Source organism: Entelurus aequoreus, linkage group LG08 (genome assembly GCF_033978785.1).
Source record: "Entelurus aequoreus isolate RoL-2023_Sb linkage group LG08, RoL_Eaeq_v1.1, whole genome shotgun sequence".
NCBI classification, from domain to species: domain Eukaryota; kingdom Metazoa; phylum Chordata; class Actinopteri; order Syngnathiformes; family Syngnathidae; genus Entelurus; species Entelurus aequoreus.
Genome location: NC_084738.1, coordinates 25077289 through 25099208, shown reverse-complemented (window position 1 = coordinate 25099208; position 21920 = coordinate 25077289). Strand labels below are relative to the sequence as shown.

Genomic DNA, 21920 nt, shown 5'->3' with positions numbered 1-21920 from the left:
CATCCACCAAGTAATTGTTTCTTGTTGATGCTGTAAACAAAATGCCACTGTGCAAACCCATGTTTGTTGTTGTACTGAACACAGATTGAAAATAAACCGACTGAAATAATAATAATAACAATGAATAATTTATAAGTCTTTGTTAGCCGTTTGTGAAGTTTTGTGCTTGTGTGCTACGTTCGCTCGCATCCTGTGCATCTCCTGGGGGCTAAGCCCCCCCTGTCCTTAAAAGCTAGTGACGCCCCTGGTTTTAGCTATCGTAAGAGTATGTTTATAAGTTAGTAACTATCACTCCATGCTTGACGGAAAACCTCAAGTTTAGTCGCAGGCCATTTACGATTCAGCGTTCTACATGATGATTTAAGAGCTCTGGTTTGTTCTGTGGACCAGGGGGTACGCCTTTTAGGGGCCTTTTTTACCTTTAGCGGTGCTATACTATCAATGGCGTTGTGAAGGGCATCTTTAAAGTTGTTAGTGAGGTAATCAAAAGAGATCACATAATTTGGGAATGTTGCCATTACCGAAGGCAGTGGGCCAACAAGAATCGCAGTGCATTAATGTTGCGGTTGCTAAAGCATTGGTAGCTTGTTGACAATGAGTCAGAATTTCAAATTTTATAGGTAAGGATTGGATATTACTTTAGTGTATGGGAGTACCATAACTTTGGAGATAGTGACACCCCGGACAAGGATTAGATCTATTGTATGACCATTGCGATGCATGAGTTCATTTATTATTTGTGTAAGACCACAGCTGTCAATTATAGTCTGGAACGCCACTTACGGAGGGTCTGACCAGGTATTCATATGGATATTAAAATCCCCCTTTATAATTATATTATCTGCGTGCGTCACGAGATCAGCAACAAATTCTGAAAATTCACTTATAAAAATCTGAATAGGGCCCAGGAGGGCGGTAGATAACAGTCAGATGGAGAGGTATCATTGTGACAGACCTCATTGTAAGCACCTCAAACAACTTACCTGTATATTTATTACTTAGGTTAAGGCTAAGGTTAAGATTTAGTTAAGAGGAGATGCCTCGTTAAGCGGGAAAAAAATATCTGGTTCTAGTCAAGTCTCACTGAGACCACCTGTTGTCTCTAATGACCTCATTTACTAATAATTACGGTTTGGGAGAAAATGATCTGATGTTGAAAAAAAAGCCCATATTATAGGTAGTGGGCTGTTTTGCGGCATTTTTGTTAATGGTGTCCCTAGTACTGATATTAATAACGTTACGTCTATTTCGCGTAGTGCGCCTTAAATAATTTTGATCCCATCTAGGAATTGATATAAAGGGGATCTTGAGATTATTTGCTTTGGTGCTGCGATAGATTTAACGCTTCATAATTTGCCACCTCAGTAGAATGCAGGTTCACCTCTGGCACAGTCACTAAAGAAAAAACATTATGTGAGTTATATATTATGTTACGAGAAAACCTATGTGTGCAGGAATTTTTCAGCCTGGCGCTGATTAGTTCTTTCTTAACTGACTCCTCACTTGGGCTAACACATTGCAATTGCCTGTGTTTGAGCTTGCTCTGGTGTAGTCACTCAAGTGTGACTCAAACAGTAATCTATTTTCTAGTCACATCAGTTTGATACATCTCAACTCTGCCGTGAAAAAGGGCGTCTTGCAGGTTTTTGTGCGTTCGCAAACTTGATACATGAGGGTCCAGAGCTTTTGGTCGGATCTTATGGGGTTCGCTGTGACATTTGTTGTGCGACCTAATGGTGGGGATGCTTGTAACTCAACTTTTTGCTTGTAACTTGAAGCATAACAGAAATATAGTTTGTTCAGTTTGTTTCTATAGCACTATTTCAAATCATATTGAATGAAGAATGATAAAGTAAGTCATGTTTGAAATGTTATCAATCTGGTCATAAACATGAAAAGCTTGTCCAATAAAATAACGTCCTTTATAGTAGGGGAAAAAGCAAAACTGGGGATTCAGATTTTTTTTAAATTTTATTGCACTTTTACCATGATGCATAAAAATAAAAAACAGAAACAATGTGCTGCTGATGAACTTGATTAACATCTTCTCCATGGATCCACTCTTTCTCTCGCACGCACACACTCACACACACAATGTATTGACACAGGACTGTAAAAAACATGTCATGAAACAGATGCAGTCAGCACTCACGTGTACATACAAACATCTCCACAATTATTTGGAGGAGTTGAAACAGCCTTTTTAATGAAACCAGACATTCAAGTATTTCTATCTTTGCACAGGCACTAGAGAATTTCCTATAGTATATATTAAATTTGAGCCTATTGGCACCAACAGCTCAGCCATCAAAGCTGCTGTTCATGAATGAAATGTACATCCCCGTAAAATAATATCTGGACACAAGTTATATTACAAAAAAAAAAAAAAAAAAAAAAAAAACAGTACTAAAATGTAACATTGGGCTTTTGGTACCGTAACCGCGTATACACTCACAGGCCACAATATTAAGTACACCTGCACAAGCTAATCCAAGGATAGTAAACCACAATAATTAAGATAATTGTTTCAGTCTCTATTGCAAAGTTAATATTGTGGCCAGTGGTTGTTTATGTGTTGCATTGAAACGTAAGAACATAAACAGTATTGTAAACATGCTCTTTAGTATTATTTGTAAAGGCATCTTAATTCCTGTTTATGAAATATGCAAATTGATGAATTTTCTGCCTTGCTGGCAGTTCCTTTGCACACAGCAATGTTTCCCTCTTGTGGACAAATAAGGAAGAACACCCCTAGGGTGAAGCATCTTTTTGGCTGATTTTAATTTATATAAATATGCTTAATAATAATTTTTTTTTTTTTTAAATAAATACTCTCTCAAGACAATAATGGGCAAATGCAGGAGTTGACCTGCATTCCAATGAAAATGATTGAAATCCTGAACAGCCATGATAGAAAACAAAATAACAGACAAAACTGTAAACACACACAAAATATCTCTGTATCATTGAATCGATAGAAACCAAGCTAGCTTCTCCTCCTCCCTAATTTGTGGTGCCAGCAGTATGTAGAAACACATCTGGGAGAGTCTTATCAAGTCCCACAGAATTCACTGAATTCAAAAAGAGGTCCAGTAGGAGACAAAGGAGAAGGTCGTCTCGCACGTCACAAAGATTCAACTGGAGACTCGTTCAGGATACATTTCACTTACATCAACTTTTTAGTTCTGTTGCAAGTCCAGCAGGTTCTGACTTTTTAGGCAGCTGGGCCTGAAAGCATTCAGTTCACATCCGAAAAAAGTTCCAGTTGATTCAGCTTCCTGGTCCCCCAACCAGCTACCTCCTTCTGGGCCCCGTGTGGTCTGTCCATTGGTCCCCTTGAAGGTCGTTGTCCACCACGTAACTGTAACCTTCCTTCTCAATGCATTCAGCCAACACCTGCAGAACCTTCACAACCAAGAAGAGCAAGAAATTAATGGATTGTATTTCTTCTTTTTGAATTTATAACTTAAATGTCCTGATCCAATATTGATAACAGTCCAATATCAGCAAAAAAAAACCAAAACACCAGCATCGGCTCGCATTTAAAATCTCCGATACAAGCTGTCCTATACTTGTACCACACTCTACAGCCTGTTACAATCTAAATGTCATTCAAAAAGCACACAAGTTTGATATTTTCTTGTATTTTAGTGAAGTCATTCACAAAAGGTAAACATGGTAGGCTGTAGGATACAACTAGGAGCTTGCAACTACACAACAGCAAAGCACACAATAGCATACAAGACAGATATATGTAATACGTGTTCTTAATTAAACAAAAAATCTGTCTAAAACATCACCTTTATCAACATAAACAAATACCAAATAATTATAGTTGCATATTGACTAACATATACAAAGTCTCCAAGGCAGAAAAGTATCAGTATGTATCCAGTAACAAACGTGTCTGTATCATTTAACTAACTGCATCATGAGCTAAATTTAAAGATCTATTGTGGCCACAAGGTGTCGCCAAAACAACTACCACTCCACTTCAAATTAAAGACTGCATGAGACCATTACTGGCCAATATATGTTTAACACACAAGGAATTTGACTTGGCAGGCTGTGCTCTCTTTGTCTACCACTGTTCTCTGAATCATTTCATTTGATCAAACCTTTTATAACATTCCACACTACAAAAAAAATAAATGTACAATGATTCGTGCTGATATCGCATCAGATCAACATTGGTATTGGCCAATACTCAAAGCTCCAATATAGGTATCTCATCAGACGTGAACAAATTTTATTGGGGCACTGCTAGTTATGTTTTTATATAATAGATGTATTTGAATTACTTTTGCTAAAATTACTAAAAGGCATTGTTTCCAAACAAAATATGTATGTTACATATTTTGTGTACCAATTCAAATGTAAACAACGCTTTTAATTTGACGAGGCCAAGCCCTAAATAACGTTTTGTTGGAATTATAAGTGACTGCGGCTGGTACTTTCTCTTTGGCGGGATAAATGTTATGCAAAATTATAGGCAGATAAAGAAGGTTCAACTTTCTATTAAGCTTTGAAAGCTTAGATTTTCCCTCAGTGGTTCCCCAAGTACCTTTGAAAAAACCTGGAGAGCTTTTTTTAAATCATGTCGCATCCTTGACATCTCTGCCTCCCCCTTTTATTATTTTTGATTTATTTATAATTTTTTAATGATTCATTTTTCAATATAAATACAAATATATATATGTATATACATCAAATGTATATGAATATATGTATATGTATGTATGTATGTATGTATATATATGTATATATATATATATATATATATATATATATATATATATATATATATATATATATATATATATATATATATATATATATATATATATATATATATATATATATATATATATATAGAGAGAGAATTTAATTTATAATTTTAATTATTATTATTATTTACTTGTTTTAACATTTAAAATTTGCTTTTGGTTAAGTTCATTCTATTTTTTTTTTTTGGGATTGACTTGTGCATCCATCCATCCATTTTCTACCGCTTGTCCCGTGTTGTGTGCATTTCTGAAAGAAGGTGTTATTGTTAGTGCCCTCTTGTGGTTTGGGAAGGTTGTAGGAAGGGGAACAAAAATTTGAAAATTGTTCCAAAAAAGTACTGTAATGTGATATTTAATTGTTAAGTCATTACCTGTGTAGTAACTTTCAATAAAAAAAGTTTATAAAAACAAATAATAGTGCAGAATTTAAAATGATGGCACCGCGAGTGTCTCTCGTAGTTGTTGTTTAAAGAGAGCACAACCTACCAAGTCAAATTTCTTGTGTGTTACGTACTACTACTAAAAAAGTTATTTCTGATTCTGAACAATATGCAAATAAAATAAAATATGAATAAATTATTTAAATATGATATGCACTCATTGATTGACCGATTCTCAGAACAACTGGAAAGTCCTATTTGATCCTGACAAATGTCTCTAAATTCACATTCACACTTTTTAATGAGTCACCAAACATGTCCAAAGGTTAGATAGTGTCCAAAGTGGCCATTTGCGGCCTACAGCTAATCTTTTAACGGCCCCCGGCACATTCTAAAAATTACTAAAAAAAACAAAAACTATAAGGCTGTCATCAACGCAGAATAATCACTTAATTTATTTTGACCCCACATGCTAACTGCAAGGGTTACCTGAAAGACTGAAAGAAGGACAACGATTGTAAGGAGTAATTACGATAAGCTCCTAAGTTGAGGTACAAGTGTATCTGAAAATAACATTTTCTTTCAAAAGACAAACAAAGCGGAATTTAAACAGCACGTAAAGTGCTGACCTGGCGTAGGCGACGGTCCATGGCGTCCAGATGTGGCTGGATGAGGATTGGGCTGAGGCGGTCCCTCACCAAGGATTCTGCCACCAGCGTGGACAGCTTGTATTCTTCCTTAGCCAGCAGCTGCAGACGCGAGTGTGTGGTCTTGCGTACCCTGCACATAATACAGGCGATTAACTACTTAACACACGCACACGCATACTGTACTGACACACGAAAGCATTTAGATTGACTTTACCTGCAGCACTGCGTCAGCGGGACCAGAATGGACTTCTCGTCATGGGAGTGCTTTCCAAACCTGTAAAGCAAGGATGGATATTTATTACAATTCATAACAACGTAGAATGCATTTTTTTCTCGACGTTATTTCATCAGCTATTAAAAGCAAAACACATACTGATCATTTCACTTCTAACGGGAGTTTAGTGCACTGATAAAATGTAGAAAAACTTACGAGCGTGATTATAATTGATTGATTGATTGAAACTTTTATTAGTAGATTGCACAGTGAAGTACATATTCCGTACAATTGACCACTAAATGGTAACGCCCGAATACGTTTTTCAACTTGTTTAAGTCGGGGTCCATGTTAATCAATTCATGATACAAATATATACTATCAGCATAATACAGTCATCACACAAGTTAATCATCAGAGTATATACATTGAATTATTTACATTATTTACAATCCAGGGGTTGGGATGTGGAGGGGGTTGGGGCCGGGGGGTTAGGTTTGGTTGCTATCAGCATACTTCAGTCAATAACAATTATATCTTAAAAATGGACATTGAAACAGTGCAGGTCTCACTTCGTAGGATATGTACAGCGAGCAGTGAACATAGTGAGCTCAGAAAGCATAAGAACAAGTATATACATTTGATTATTTACATTTGATTATTAACAATCCGGGGAGGTGGGATGTGGTGGGGGGAGGGGTTAGGATAGGGTTGTAGTTGACTGGAGGTGTTCTTTTAGTGCGGTTTTGAAGGAGGATAGAGATGCACTTTCTTTTACACCTGTTCCAGAACATACTTACTTCAAATTTCACCCTTTAGAGCAGGGGTGTCAAACTCAATTTAACTCAGGGGCCACATGGAGGAAAATCTATTCCTAAGTGGGCCGGACTGGTAAAATCATGTCATGATAACTTAAAAATAAAGACAACTTCAGATTGTTTTCTTTGTTTAAAAATAGAACAAGCCCAATCTGAAAACATACAAATCATAATGTTTTTTGTTTTTTTACACTTACATGTTGTTGTTCATAGCAGTCTATCTTCATTTGTCGTGATTTATAATTTCTGAATAAATGATGTGATAAATGATGATCAATCATTACAGGATGTTATTAATTAATTAATTAATTTACTCATTTTCCTCAACATGTGGTTTATTCTGTACATATGTAGCATCATCTACAACAAAACTTGTGAATTTGGACTCATTTCATGAATTCCACATGAAGTTAGAAGGGGATACATATTATTTCAGCTTATTTATGTGCACCCAGATAATGTGTCCCCCAGGCCTCTATCTTAGCTCCGCCCCCTCTGAAGTCATGCGCACTCCTGCGGCAGGGGAAACAAAGGGGATATTGCGACATCCAGTGGACAAATTTAGAAGAGCAGTTTCTTTCATTCAAAAATTTCAGCAAATTTTTATACTTTACATATCATCTCGAGGGCCGGATAAAACCTGTTCAGGCCTGCGGGTCATACTTTTGACAGCCCTGCTTTAGAGATTCAACGGACATTTTGAACCATTTAGTTTTTTTGTTGTGTTAAAATAATGTAGTTCAAATCTATTTTTTGTCATCTCTTGTTACTTTTATTTTCTTAAAATGGAAAACCCACTAATGATAAATAAATTAAAAAAAACGTCCAATTCAAAAACGCTGAAAATTAAATTTCTTAACATAAACTAATGCAGTTTTGATGCATTATTATATTTTTCCACTAGATGGAGCTATGTTTTTCCCATTTAAAGCATGAGCAAAATTTCACACCTTTTGCCGTTTTCTGCAAAAAACCTTGCTACCGAAATGCTAAGTGTGTGTCACTATTGATGTTTAATAATGGTGTGAATACATCAGTATGTGTGTGTGTGTGTGTGTGTGTGTGTGTGTGTGTGTGTGTGTGTGTGTGTGTGTGTGTGTGTGTGTGTGTGTGTGTGCATACTAGTCTTTTAATGGCCTTTAAACATACACATATTATTTGATGTACAGTATGTGTATTTAATGCTGACTTAGTTTGACATTTTGCAGTGGAAACAAATATAAATATGGCGGCGCATAGTATGCTGCGGCTATGCTAACGCTCTTGGGAGTGTAGAGCGATTTGGCAAAAAACACCCGTCATTTCTGTCAATTTCATGGCTGGCTCAAAGCGTGAACACTCTGTGATCACATACGACGACAGACAATTCTGGATGTGGATAGATCGGGTCGTTATAGACTGAAAGATGCATGTACGGTGGACCTCCTCGCTAGCATGGGAATACTTCGTGGGCTACATCGAGCGGCCTTTGTAGCAGCGGAGTCAAGTGCTAGCGGTGACCGCCAATGGAGACGACATAAGCGGTGCGAGCGGAAGCAGAAGCGGGGATGCCGAGCTGGGCTAACAACAAAGAGAAAAGCTAACCAAAGAAGCGTGCAGTCTCCGGGTAAGAAGCCATTCAAACTAGAACTAGCCGGCGTCAGGCTGGATAATCCCTGCACACATAGCAATTCTCTTAGAATAAAACACAACTCACATAATGTTTTTTCTTTTGTGACCGTGTCAGAGGCAGACATACATTGTACTGAGGTAGCTAACTATGATGCGTTCAGTTTATCGCAACATCAAGCAAACAATCTGAATATCCCCGTCGTATCAATTCCTAGATATGGTCGAAACTATTTAAAGTGCAATACGCATAATAAACGCAACATTATTAATATTGCTCGGATAATTTCAACAAACAATCCTCAAAACAGCCCACTACCTATAATATGGGCTTTTTAAACATAAGATCATTATCTTCCAAAACGTTATAAGTTAATGAAGTCATCAGAGACAACAAACTTGACGTCGTTGGTCTCGCCGAGACCTGGCTCAAACCAGACGATTTTTTTGCGCTAAATGAGGCATCTCCTCCTAACTATACCAATACACATGTTGCCCGACCTCTTAAAAGGGGAGGGGGTGTCGCACTAATATACAATGAAAACTATAATCTTACACCTAACCTAAATAATAAATATAGCTCGTTTGAGGTGCTCACTTTGAGGTTTGTCACACCGCTGCCTCTCCACCTGGCTGTTATCTACCGCCCCCCTGGGCCCTATTCGGACTTCATCAGTGAATTCTCAGAGTTTGTTGCTGATCTAGTGACGCACGCCGACAATATAATCATAATGGGGGACTTTAATATCCACATGAATACCCCATCGGACCCTCCATGCGTGGCGCTCCAGACTATAATTGATAGCTGTGGTCTTACACAAATAATAAATGAACCCACGCATCGCAACGGTAATACGATAGATCTAGTGCTTGTCAGGGGTGTCACCACCTCTAAAGTTACGATACTCCCGTACACTAAAGTAATGTCCGATCATTACCTTATAAAATTCGAAGTTCTGACTCATTGTCAACAAACTAATAATAATAATAATAACTACTATAGCAGCCGCAACATTAATACTGCCACAACGACGACTCTTACTGACCTACTGCCTTCGGTAATGGCACCATTCCCAAATTATGTGGGCTCTATTGATAACCTCACTAACAACTTTAATGACGCCCTGCGCGACACCATTGATATTGTAGCACCGCTAAAGCTAAAAAGGGCCCCTAAAAGGCGTACCCCATGGTTTACAGAAGAAACTAAAGCCCAGAAATTATCATGTAGAAAGCTGGAACGCAAATGGCGTGCGACTAAACTTGAGGTTTTCCATCAAGCATGGTGTGATAGTTTAATAACTTATAAACGCATGCTTACCTCAGCTAAAGCTAAATATTACTCAAATCTCATCCACCTCAACAAAAATGATCCTAAATTTCTGTTTAGTACAGTAGCATCGCTAACCCAACAAGGGACTCCTCCCAGTAGCTCCACCCACTCAGCAGATGACTTTATGAATTTCTTTAATAAGAAAATTGAAGTCATTAGAAAAGAGATTAAAGACAATGCATCTCAGCTACAACTGGGTTCTATTAACACAAATACGACTGTATATACGACGGATACCGCCCTCCAAAATAGTTTCTCTCTCTTTGATGAAATAACATTGGAGGAATTGTCAAAATGTGTAAATGGGACAAAACAAACAACATGTTTACTTGACCCAATTCCTGGGAAACTTATCAAGGAGCTTTTTGTATTACTAGGTCCATCAGTGTTAAATATTATAAACGTATCACTTTCCTCTGGCACTGTTCCCCTAGCATTCAAAAAAGCGGTTATTCATCCTCTACTCAAAAGACCTAACCTAGATCCTGATCTCCTGGTAAACTACCGGCCGGTGTCCCACCTTCCGTTTATCTCGAAAATCCTCGAAAAAATTGTAGCACAGCAGCTAAATGAACACTTAGCGTCTAACAATCTCTGTGAACCTTTTCAGTCCGGTTTCAGGGCAAATCACTCTACGGAGACAGCCCTCGCAAAATTGACTAATGATCTATTGCTAACGATGGATTCTGATGCTTCATCTATGTTGCTGCTTCTTGATCTTAGTGCCGCTTTCGATACTGTTGATCATAATATTTTATTAGAGCGTATCAAAACGCGTATTGGGATGACAGACTTAGCCTTGTCTTGGTTTAACTCTTATCTTACTGACAGGATGCAGTGTGTCTCCCATAACAATGTGACCTCGGACTATGTTAAGGTAACGTGTGGAGTTCCCCGGGGTTCGGTTCTTGGCCCTGCACTCTTTAGTATTTACATGCTGCCGCTAGGTGACATCATACGCAAATACGGTGTTAGCTTTCACTGTTATGCTGATGACACCCAACTCTACATGCCCCTAAAGCTGACCAACACGCCGGATTGTAGTCAGCTGGAGGCGTGTCTTAATGAAATTAAACAATGGATGTCCGCTAACTTTTTGCAACTCAACGCTAAGAAAACGGAAATGCTGATTATCGGTCCTGCTCAACACCGACATCTATTTAATAATACCACCTTAACATTTGACAACCAAACAATTAAATAAGGCGACTCGGTAAAGAATCTGGGTATTATCTTCGACCCAACTCTCTCGTTTGAGTCGCACATTAAGAGTGTTACTAAAACGGCCTTCTTTCATCTCCGTAATATCGCTAAAATTCGTCCCATTTTGTCCACAAGCGATGCTGAGATCATTATCCATGCGTTCGTTACATCTCGTCTCGATTACTGTAACGTTTTATTTTCGGGCCTCCCTATGTCTAGCATTAAAAGATTACAGATGGTACAAAATACGGCTGCTAGACTTTTGACAAAAACAAGAAAGTTTGATCATATTACGCCTATACTGGCTCACTTGCACTGGCTTCCTGTGCATCTAAGATGCGACTTTAAAGGCCTACTGAAATGAATTTTTTTTTATTTAAACGGGGATAGCAGATCTATTCTATGTGTCATACTTGATCATTTCGCGATATTGCCATATTTTTGCTGAAAGGATTTAGTATAGAACAACGACGATAAAGATTGCAACTTTTGGTATCTGATAAAAAAAAGGCTTGCCCCTACCGGAAGTAGCGTGACGTAGTCAATTGAACATATACGCAAAGTTCCCTATTGTTTACAATGATGGCCGCATGACGTGAGAGAGATTCGGACCGAGAAAGCGACAATTTCCCCATTAATTTGAGCGAGGATGAAAGATTTGTGGATGAGTAAAGTGCAAGTGAAGGACTAGTGGGGAGTTGAAGCTATTCAGATAGGGAAGATGCTGTGAGAGCCGGGGTTGACCTGATAATCAGCTGGGAATGACTACAACAGTAAATAAACACAAGACATATATTTACTCTATTAGCCACAACACAACCAGGCTTATATTTAATATGACACAAATTAATCCTGCATAAAAACACCTACGTCTTTGTTATGCTAACTCCTAGCTCCTATGCTAGCTCCTAGCTCCATAGAACACGCCAATACAATTCAAACACCTGATCAACACACACAATCACTCAGCCCAAAAGACCGTTCACCTAACCCAAGGTTCATAAAGCTTATATATTTTTAAAAAGTTACGTAAATACGCAAAAAAAAAGTTGCGCACATACGGTCAAGCGATCAAATGTTTAGAAGCCAAAGCTGCATACTCACAGTAGCACGTCTGCGTCTTTGTCATCCAAATCAAAGTAATCCTGGTAAGAGTCTGTGTTGTCCCAGTTCTCTACAGGCGTCTGTGTATCGAAGTCAAAAGTCCTCCTGGTTAGAGTCTCTGTTATCCGAGTTCTTTCATCTTGACTGCATCTTTCGGGAATGTAAACAAAGAAGCGCCGGCTGTGTACTGTTGTTGCTGACTTCGTTCGAAAAATACGTCCATTTCGCACCGACAACTTTCTTCTTTGCTTGCTCAGCTTCTTTCTCCATAATGCAATGAACATGATTGCAACAGATTCACGAACACAGATGTCCAGAATACTGTGGAATTATGAAATGAAAACAGAGCTTTTTCGTATTGGCTTCAATGTGGAAGGCATACCCGTGTTCCCCGGGCTACGTCACGCGCATACGTCATCCTCAGAGGCGTTTCGAACCGGAAGTTTAGCGGCAAATTTAAAATGTCACTTTATAAGTTAACCCGGCCGTATTGGCATGTGTTATAATGTTAAGATTTCATCATTGATATATAAACTATCAGACTGTGTGGTCGGTAGTAGTGGGTTTCAGTAGGCCTTTAAGGTTTTACTACTTACGTATAAAATACTACACGGTCAAGCTCCTGCCTATCTTGACGATTGTATTGTACCATATGTCCCGGCAAGAAATCTGCGTTCAAAGAACTCCGGCTTATTAGTGATTCCCAGAGCCCAAAAAAAGTCTGCGGGCTTTAGAGCGTTTTCTATTCGGGCTCCAATACTATGGAATGCCCTCCCGGTAAAAGTTAGAGATGCTACCTCAGTAGAAGCATTTAAGTCTCATCTTAAAACTCATTTGTATACTCTAGCCTTTAAATAGACTCCCTTTTTAGACCAGTTGATCTGCCGTTTCTTTTCTTTTCTTTTCTACTCTGCTCCCAACCCGGGGTGGACCGCTAGCCTGTCCATCAGATGGGGACATCTCTACGCTGCTGACCCGTCTCCACTCGGGATGGTTCCTGCTGGCCCCACTATGGACTGGACTTTCGCTGATGTGTTGGACTTTCACAATATTATGTCGGACCCACTCGACATCCATTGCTTTCGGTCTCTCCTAGAGGGGGGGGGGTTACCCACATATGCGGTCCTCTCCAAGGTTTCTCATAGTCATTCACATTGACGTCCCACTGGGGTGAGTTTTCCTTGCCCGTATGTGGGCTCTGTACCAAGGATGTCGTTGTGGCTTGTACAGCCCTTTGAGACACTTGTGATTTAGGGCTATATAAATAAACATTGATTGATTGATAAATCTACAATATTACAGTTTTTAGGAACGTGATATTTTTTATTCAATTATATATATTTTTTGTCATATACGTAGTGACATTTGACTAATGAGTGTGTCAACATGTGATCTCTCACCCTCTGCCGTTGTCCAGGTGAATGATGAACGTCTCATTTCCAAACTTTTCAAACGTCTCGTAATGATGCCGATCCATGTTTCCTGCGATGAATCCGACGTGAAGGATTTAAGAAATGGAGAAAAAAAAAAAAAAAAAATGGAATCTTGTCGCAACTGACCCATGAGGAAGTCAAAGATGGTCATGTCCATGATGTCCAGGAGTCTGGTCCCGCTGTCGTAGGGCGGAGTCTGTTTGACCTCCTCGCAGTAGTCTGGGTCCACTTCCCATCTGAGTCAAAACATTTATGCAGCAAATGAAGCACACTTGTTCAAACGGACATTAATAATATTTTTGTGAATATTGTCAGTGTGTTGGGGATTGTTTTCTCACTCTGCCTTCTTGCGTTTGTGGTAGGAGCGTCTCCAAGGGTTCCTCCAGGTTTTGCGTTTGGCCAAAGCGAGGTCCGGGAGGAAGGCGGCTAGGGAACCTTCTATCTGGTCTGGTTTGCCACACAGAGCGTGCTCAGTGGAGCAGTAGTACGAACATTCCCCGTAGAAACACACGTTATTGGCTAAAGAAACACACATTGTATACATTTATACACAACACATATATATTTATACACAACACACATTTTATTAAAAGAGTTGCTCAGAAATTCCAAATTGTACACAGATAATAATGATGATGATAATCTAGTAGTAATTTGCAGTGGTGTAGAAGACAACTGTGTCAGCCTGGTGTATTACTTGCCTATCATGTAGACAACAACTATAATAAAAATACTACATTAATGAAACCTCCATTTACAGACCCCTCAATTTGCAAACTTTTCTGTTTACAAAATCTTTAGATCGCGCCAAATATATATATATATATATATATAGACATATTTACATATATATATATATATATATATATATATATATATATATATATATATATATATATATATATATATATATATATATATATATATATATATATATATATATATATATATACATATAGTGTCTTTAAAGTGTGCATTATTTTACATTTGTTGAGGCTAGAAGTAATTATTAATATTTACATTGTTTCTTATGGTGAACTATGCTTCACTAACTTTTTGATTTGTGAACCTTGTTCAAGAACCAACTAAGTTCGTAAATTGAGGTTTCACTGTATATTAATATTAGTCAATACTTAACATGTCGGCTAGTCAATATCAGGGGGAGTCAGATGTATCCCTTCCTGTTGTGTAATAATACTCTTTGTTAGTGGCAAATGTATTGTGATATAATGTAATAAAGTCATAAATTAAAGCATAATTACTGTGTTAAAACTGGTCGAGGATCTTTTATATGAGAAGAACACTTTGCTATGTTTAAGGATTTACTGTTTGGGTGTACAAAGTGCAGCCCTGGGGGCATTTTTTTCTTGGTCTACGTCACATTGAAATGGTTTTTTTTAGTTTTTTTAACTCCGCAAAAATGTGAAAAACAGAGCAAAAAGACCCAAAATACAGAGAACAATAGTTTCTCTGAATATATAAATAACTTTTTAAAAACCTTTCAAATTAATAAAAACATCTATTCGTCCATCCATTTTGTACCGCTTGTCCCTTACGGCAGTGGTCCCCAACCACCGATACCGGTCCGTGGACCGATTGGTACCGGGCCGCACAAAAAATAAAAAAATAAATAAAAATAAAAAAATATATATGTTTGTTTTATTTTTTATTAAATCAACATAAAAAACACAATATATACATTATATATCAATATAGATCAATACAGTCTGCAGGGATATAGTCCGTGAGAACACATGATTGTATTTCCCCCCGGTCCGTGGGACAAATTTTCAAGCGTTGACCGGTCCGCAGCTACAAAAAGGTTGGGGACCACTGCCTTACGGGGTCGCTGGAGCCTATCTCAGCTGCATTTGGGTGGAAGGCGCCATCTCATCACAGGGCCAACACAGATAGACAGACAACATTCACACTCACATTCACACACTAGGGCCAATATAGTGTTGCCAATCAACCTATCCCCAGGTGCATGTCTTTGGAGGTGGGAGGAAGCCGGAGTACCCGGAGGGAACCCACGCAGTCACGGGGAGAACATGCAAACTCCACACAGAAAGATCCCAAGACCAGGATCAAACCCAGGACCTTCGTGTTGTGAGGCATGCATTCTTATTCCACTGTTCTGCCCTAATAAAAACATGTTTTCTAAAAAATCAAAGTGGCCCCCTGCATCCTTCGTGTTTTCAGTATGCGGCCCTCGGTGGAAAAAAGTTAGTACTCTCCGAATCTTCTGCAAATACGTATTATATATATATATATATATAAAATGATAAATGGGTTATACTTGTATAGCGCCTTTCTACCTTCAAGGTACTCAAAGCGCTTTGACAGTATTTCCACATTCACCCATTCACACACTGATGGTGGGAGCTGCCATGCATGGCGCTAACCAGAAGCCATCAGGAGCAAGGGTGAAGTGTCTTGCCCAAGGACACAACTAGGATGGTAGAAGGTGGGGATTGAACCCCAGTAACCAGCAACACTCCGATTGCTGACACAGACACTCTACCAACTTCGCCACGCCGCCCCACATATATATATATATATATATATATATATATATATATATATATATATATATATATATATATATATATATATATATATATATATATATATATATATATATATATATATATATATATATATATATATATATATATATATATATATATATATATATATATATATATATATATAATTTGTCTTCAGCCTTTTTCTTTTTTTATCCATCCATCCCTCCATTTTCTACAGCTTGTCCTTCTCAGGGTCGCGGGGGCACTGTAGCCTATCCAAGCTGCTTATTTTTACATTTTAATATATTAAAAAAATAAAAAATCTAAGTGGCACCCTGCATCTTTTGTTTTTTGAATATAGTTTGGACTCACTGATCTACTGTAAAAATCCTCACCATAGACCTTCTATATGACACTTTGTACTTTATGACACTCCTCTGTACTCAGCCATGCATTCAACTGTATGTGTGTGTGTTAGTGATTAATGATGAGGGATGCGTGTGTCATCAGCCATTGTTTTTAAGTAGGAAAAGCATTTAGTGTTGCATTTGTATGTACAAAAAGTGTTTTATGAATAGTTTGATTGCTTGATTGATTGATAAATTAAAATGTTTTTTTTTTTAACCTTTTTAAAAAATGTAAAATGTATTAAAAAAAAATCAAAGTCGACACCGCATCATCGCTTTAAGCTGCATCAAAACAAGTCAAAGTATAAAAAAAGAGCGCTTTGCTGTTTTTTTTGCTGTTGATCAGTCCTGATCTATGTAACATTATACTTGTTGTATTGAATATCATTACATTGCAGTTGTAATGAAGAAAAGCCATTGATATACATTTTGCAAAATCCTGTGGCTCCTTTTCTAGGTCAATAGCAAGACAATTAGATAATATTTTGTTACGGTCAAGTTCCATTCTTCATGACTGCACCTTCTCTTTGCTCTTCAGGAATTCAAAGCACACCACATTTGAAACAGTGTTCAGACAAGATTAATGGCCCTGGGAGGGATTCAATGACTTGGATTAATTGCTGAGATTGTAAGAAAATTCATTCTCATGGGACGTGTGCATGATATGCGACCAAAAGTTGCACAGCTCATTAAGTGTGGCGCTTTGATGCAGTCCCCTGTTAATATTAATAACATCCCCAACATTTCAGGCGCAAAAACTACTTTATCTTTACATTAGGAACATTTCATTTACAGTGTTCCTACCTGGTGATATGAAGAATGTCCGCCAGAGTTTTTTATCTCTTGTGACATCTCGGATTTCCTTGGTCATGTTGACAAGTCGGCCAGCTACAGGGGGCACACGGCGGAAGTCCAGAATCCTGCAGATTGGGAAGGTGTATTCAGGATTAGGCTTTTTATACGTTTTAGAGGTTGCCAATCAGCGTGATATTATGCAATCATGGGTTAAAGTTAGTGAAAATATGTAAAATTTGACCACCCCAGATGGGACTCGAACCCACAATCCCTGGCTTAGGAGGCCAGTGCCTTGTCCATTAGGCCACTGGGGCTCACATATGCACATGTGCATCATAACAAAGGCATTACCACCAGGGGGCACTGTGACATCAGTGATGCAGTGTGATGTTTGCAGTCAACCACCGCTTTAACCTTCACACAGCATCCTGGTGTAAAAGCCCATCAAGATATAACTTCCCCATCCGTTCCGGGAAAGAGTATTCATACACCAGCGGGTGCGGCCATTGCGGTGATTGTGAGCTTTTAGCTCGAACAGCTTAAGTAGAAGCTCAGGTTAAGTGTGGTATTGTTGTGTGAGGAAGGGAGTTAAAGATGGCACGGTCGTGTACGTGCCAAATGTCGATTTTATGCATCTGCGGCCAATGTCTTCAATATGACACCAACCCTAGCTCTTTAAAAATTGATATCCCCTGACAACAGCTAATGGGCTGGGGCCTGAGGGCAGACTGAAGGAGGACATAACCAGATTAAAGAGGGGAGTGACTTGGGGAGGAGAGAAAAAAAGCTTGGTGGGGAGTAAAGAATAAATATGAATTAAACACACTAAGCGAAAAAGCATAAAAACTAAGGAACTATCTCTAACTTAATACTATTCTATTGTTTCTCCTGCTCAGGCCACAGTTATTGCTAGGCCGAATTTGTGAAGTGCCATTATTTCGTGCCCTTTATATCAAATAAATAGGACAGATGATTACAGAAACGTATGGAGAAGGAAAAGATAATTTCCCTCAAAATATGATCATTCTGGTATGATCATTTCCCATTTGGCAACCGAGCTTTGTGTATTTGTTGTATTATTTTCCCCCTATTTTTTCTATATTTTTGCTAATTTGCAATTTTCTTGTTCATAACTGGTTACTCTCTGCTGTAACACCTAAAGTGTGCTGAAAACATATTCTATTGTTCCACTTTCAGTCAAGCTACCTTAGCGGTGAGCATGGCTTTTTGTCTCCTCCTGCTCTCTCGATAGTGTTACTTGTAGTAAGAAATGTATCGTATTTTTCGGACTATAAGGCGCACTTAAATCCCTCCATTTTCTCAAAAAATCGACTGTGCGCCTTATAACCCGGTGTGTCTAATTCCGGTTGTGTTTACCTACCTCAAATTAATTCTATTTGGTACATCGACAAGTGTGACCAGTCGATGGCAGTCACACATAAGAGATAGTGTGGACTGCAGGTTGACAAGAGGCCTGTGCAGTAAATGACGTATGTACATCATAGTTAACTGAGACAGGTTCCCAATTAAATATGTCATTGGGGCCTGAAATCTCCAAACGACCAAGGATAGCTGAGTAGTTAAAGCTGCGCGCTCCTATTCAAAGGGGACAGGGTTAAAATCCCAGGCAGGTCCATTGGCTTGCCAAGTCAAAGTATGGAGGAGTTGGGATGCTGAACAATGTTTCACCTCCCCCACACAGAGTAAAGCGAATAGTTTAAAAGGTAAGTATGGGTAATAATAATTGGTTAATAAAAAAAAATCAATCTTGTATTTTTTTTATTAAAAACAAGATTGTTTTTATTGATAATTACAATTAATTCGCTTTTTTTAATTAACCAATTTCAATTTCTCAATTTCTTTTTATTTTTTAATTAGTTTTTTTTTTAATCAACCAACTACTAATTGTCTGTCAGACCCAGGAGAGCTCATTGGTCAACGCCCACAATTATTAATGTTTATTCATATTCCCATCCTATTCTCACCCATCCCAGCCTAGGAATTACGATGGTACACTTACCAACCTTAGCTTTGCAACAGAGGAGGAGCTAACCCCCGAGGTTATCCTTGACTTTTGGACTACAGACTATATGTTATTGATTATTATTACTAGGGATGTCCGATAATGGCTTTTTGCCGATATCCGATATTCCGATATTGTCCAACTCTTTAATTACCGATACCGATATCAACCGATACCGATATCAACCGATATATGCAGTCGTGGAATTAACACATTATTATGCCTAATTTGGACAACCATGTATGGTGAAGATAAGGTACTTTTTAAAAAAAATAATAAAATAAGATAAATAAATTAAAAACATTTGCTTGAATAAAAAAGAAAGTAAAACAATATAAAAACAGTTACATAGAAACTAGTAATTAATGAAAATGAGTAAAATTAACTGTTAAAGGTTAGTACTATTAGTGGACCAGCAGCATGCACAATCATGTGTGCTTACAGACTGTATCCCTTGCAGACTGTATTGATATATATTGATACATAATGTAGGAACCAGAATATTGATAACAGAAAGAAATGGGGGGAGGGAGGTTTTTTGGGTTGGTGCACTAATTGTAAGTGTATCTTGTGTTTTTTATGTTGATTTAATTAAAAAATAATAATAATTAAAAAAAAAAACCCGATACAGATAATAAAAAAAAAACGATACCGATAATTTCCGATATTACATTTTAACGCATTTATCGGCCGATAATATCGGCAGGCCGATATTATCGGACATCCCTTATTATTACCCATACTTACCTTTTTAACTATAAACTAATTAAGCAGCTAGCACTTAGCTTTACTCAGTGTGGGGGAGGTGAAACGCCCCCACATTGTCCGGCATCCCGACTCCTCCCTACTTTGGCTTGGCAAGCCGGTCAACCTGACTGGGATTTGAACCCAGTAACCCTTGCTTAACAACTCAGTTATCTTGGGTCTTCTTAAGTACAGATTTTTGGCCCCAATGACATATTTAATGGTTAACCTGTCTCAGTAAACTATGATCGAGATGCGATAAAACACTAACTCTTCCAAGTGGACTTTTGTAAGTTCCCTATCAGTCCTACTGGGACTCGAACCCAGTAGCACTTTTTGGGGAGGCAACGGTATTAACCACTCAGGTAAGCTGGGTCTCCTTGAGAGAAGATTCCGGGCATCAATGACAAATATAATTAGGGAACCGTGTCTCAGTTAAACTACAATGGAGGTGAAACAAAATGGAATACCAAACCACCCAACTGGGATTCGAACCCAGATCCAATAATTGAGAGTGTGTGACTATTCCGCCCCATGGACAAAGGTTCTTTTCCTCCCATTGTGATATGTAATACATGGCTCACAATCTCAAAAATATCTCAATATGGCGACACTGCAACTATCGATAAATTGCTCCTAACCTCTGTTAGTGATGAACCACAATGAATAAATACAACAATTGTAATGAATAATATTTGAAGCAGCAGCAGCAACACAACCACAGTTGTTTTAGTGCAACATGAATGTAAAGAAAATATTCCGCGTCCGACAAACCGGTTCCTGGTGTCATTTCAGCATCCCACAAAAATGAGCATATTTACATATATATATATATATATATATATATATATATATATATATATATATATATATATATATATATATATATATATATATATATATATATATATATATATATATATATATATATATATATATATATATATATATATATATATATATATATATATATATATATATATATATATAAATAAATACACATGTATATGTATATATACACACACAAACACATATGTATATATATATATTAGGGCTGTCAATGTTAACGTGTTAACGCATGTGATTAATAAAAAAAATATTGCATTACCATAAATTATTGATTATTAATCAGAGTGTTTGTTTTGACCGGCGCTGGAAGGCAACGCTCATTATGCACAAGCAGTGACCACGTCACACACCAGCGCCCACTTTTGCTTCAAATTAACCTCGACAGAACTTTATATAAAACTGAGGTAATAAGTTAACATTGCAGCGACAAACTTTCTTATCATCGGCGCAAGTCGGGCAAGTCGCCACCTCATAGCAGGGCCAACACATGTATACAGACAACATTCACACTCACATAAAACACATTAGATACAAAGTGAGTGAGATATGTCCAGCCTTTATTTAATATAAATATTTTGGCTTACAGTTTTTGAAAACCCCACATTTTCTGAGATTTTCAATTCAATGTTTTCATAAGCTGGAAGCAATAAACATCAATATTATTTTAAAAGAATGCTTAAAATATGTCTCATTTTTTCAACAACCCTAAACTAAAAAATGGTCGACAGGAACCAAGATGGCTGACTTCATGTTTGTTTTTAAATATGGGTTTTTGAGGCTTTTGTGTGTCCTGTCATGATCAATGTCTCCAGCGATTTTCGTGACGATACATCACGAGTGTGCTAAAAAGTCGTTTGAGTGCGTGTTGAGCTTCTTCTATCAGGCATACTTACTTTGTTGGCATGGCAAATTGCAAAAATTACCTAAAGTAGAGACAGTTTAGTTGAGTGCTTATTAAGCGCTTGTTTCCCCGAAAAGTGTTTGAGCCGGTGCATAGTCTGCAACCGGACGTGACGTCAAGGGCAACAAAGGCATCAAAAA

General features: G+C 37.8%; 1 protein-coding gene and 1 non-coding gene across 2 annotated transcripts in view; both read right to left on the bottom strand.

Moving 5' to 3' along the window:
• Positions 1-1950: 1950 nt before the first annotated feature.
• Positions 1951-21920, bottom strand: part of fam20cb (FAM20C golgi associated secretory pathway kinase b) — a 130834-nt gene continuing 110864 nt past the window's right edge. Inside the window, exons 5-11 of the mRNA XM_062056092.1 lie at positions 17273-17388; positions 13869-14049; positions 13657-13766; positions 13498-13579; positions 6032-6091; positions 5797-5947; positions 1951-3405 (exon numbers count right to left, since the gene is read on the bottom strand). Coding sequence (XP_061912076.1) covers positions 3295-3405; positions 5797-5947; positions 6032-6091; positions 13498-13579; positions 13657-13766; positions 13869-14049; positions 17273-17388 — 811 coding nt within the window. The 3' untranslated portion in view covers positions 1951-3294. The remainder of the gene's footprint in view (positions 3406-5796; positions 5948-6031; positions 6092-13497; positions 13580-13656; positions 13767-13868; positions 14050-17272; positions 17389-21920) is intronic.
• trnar-ccu (transfer RNA arginine (anticodon CCU)) lies at positions 17505-17577 on the bottom strand. The gene has a single exon. It is a non-coding gene; the product is annotated as a tRNA-Arg (tRNA).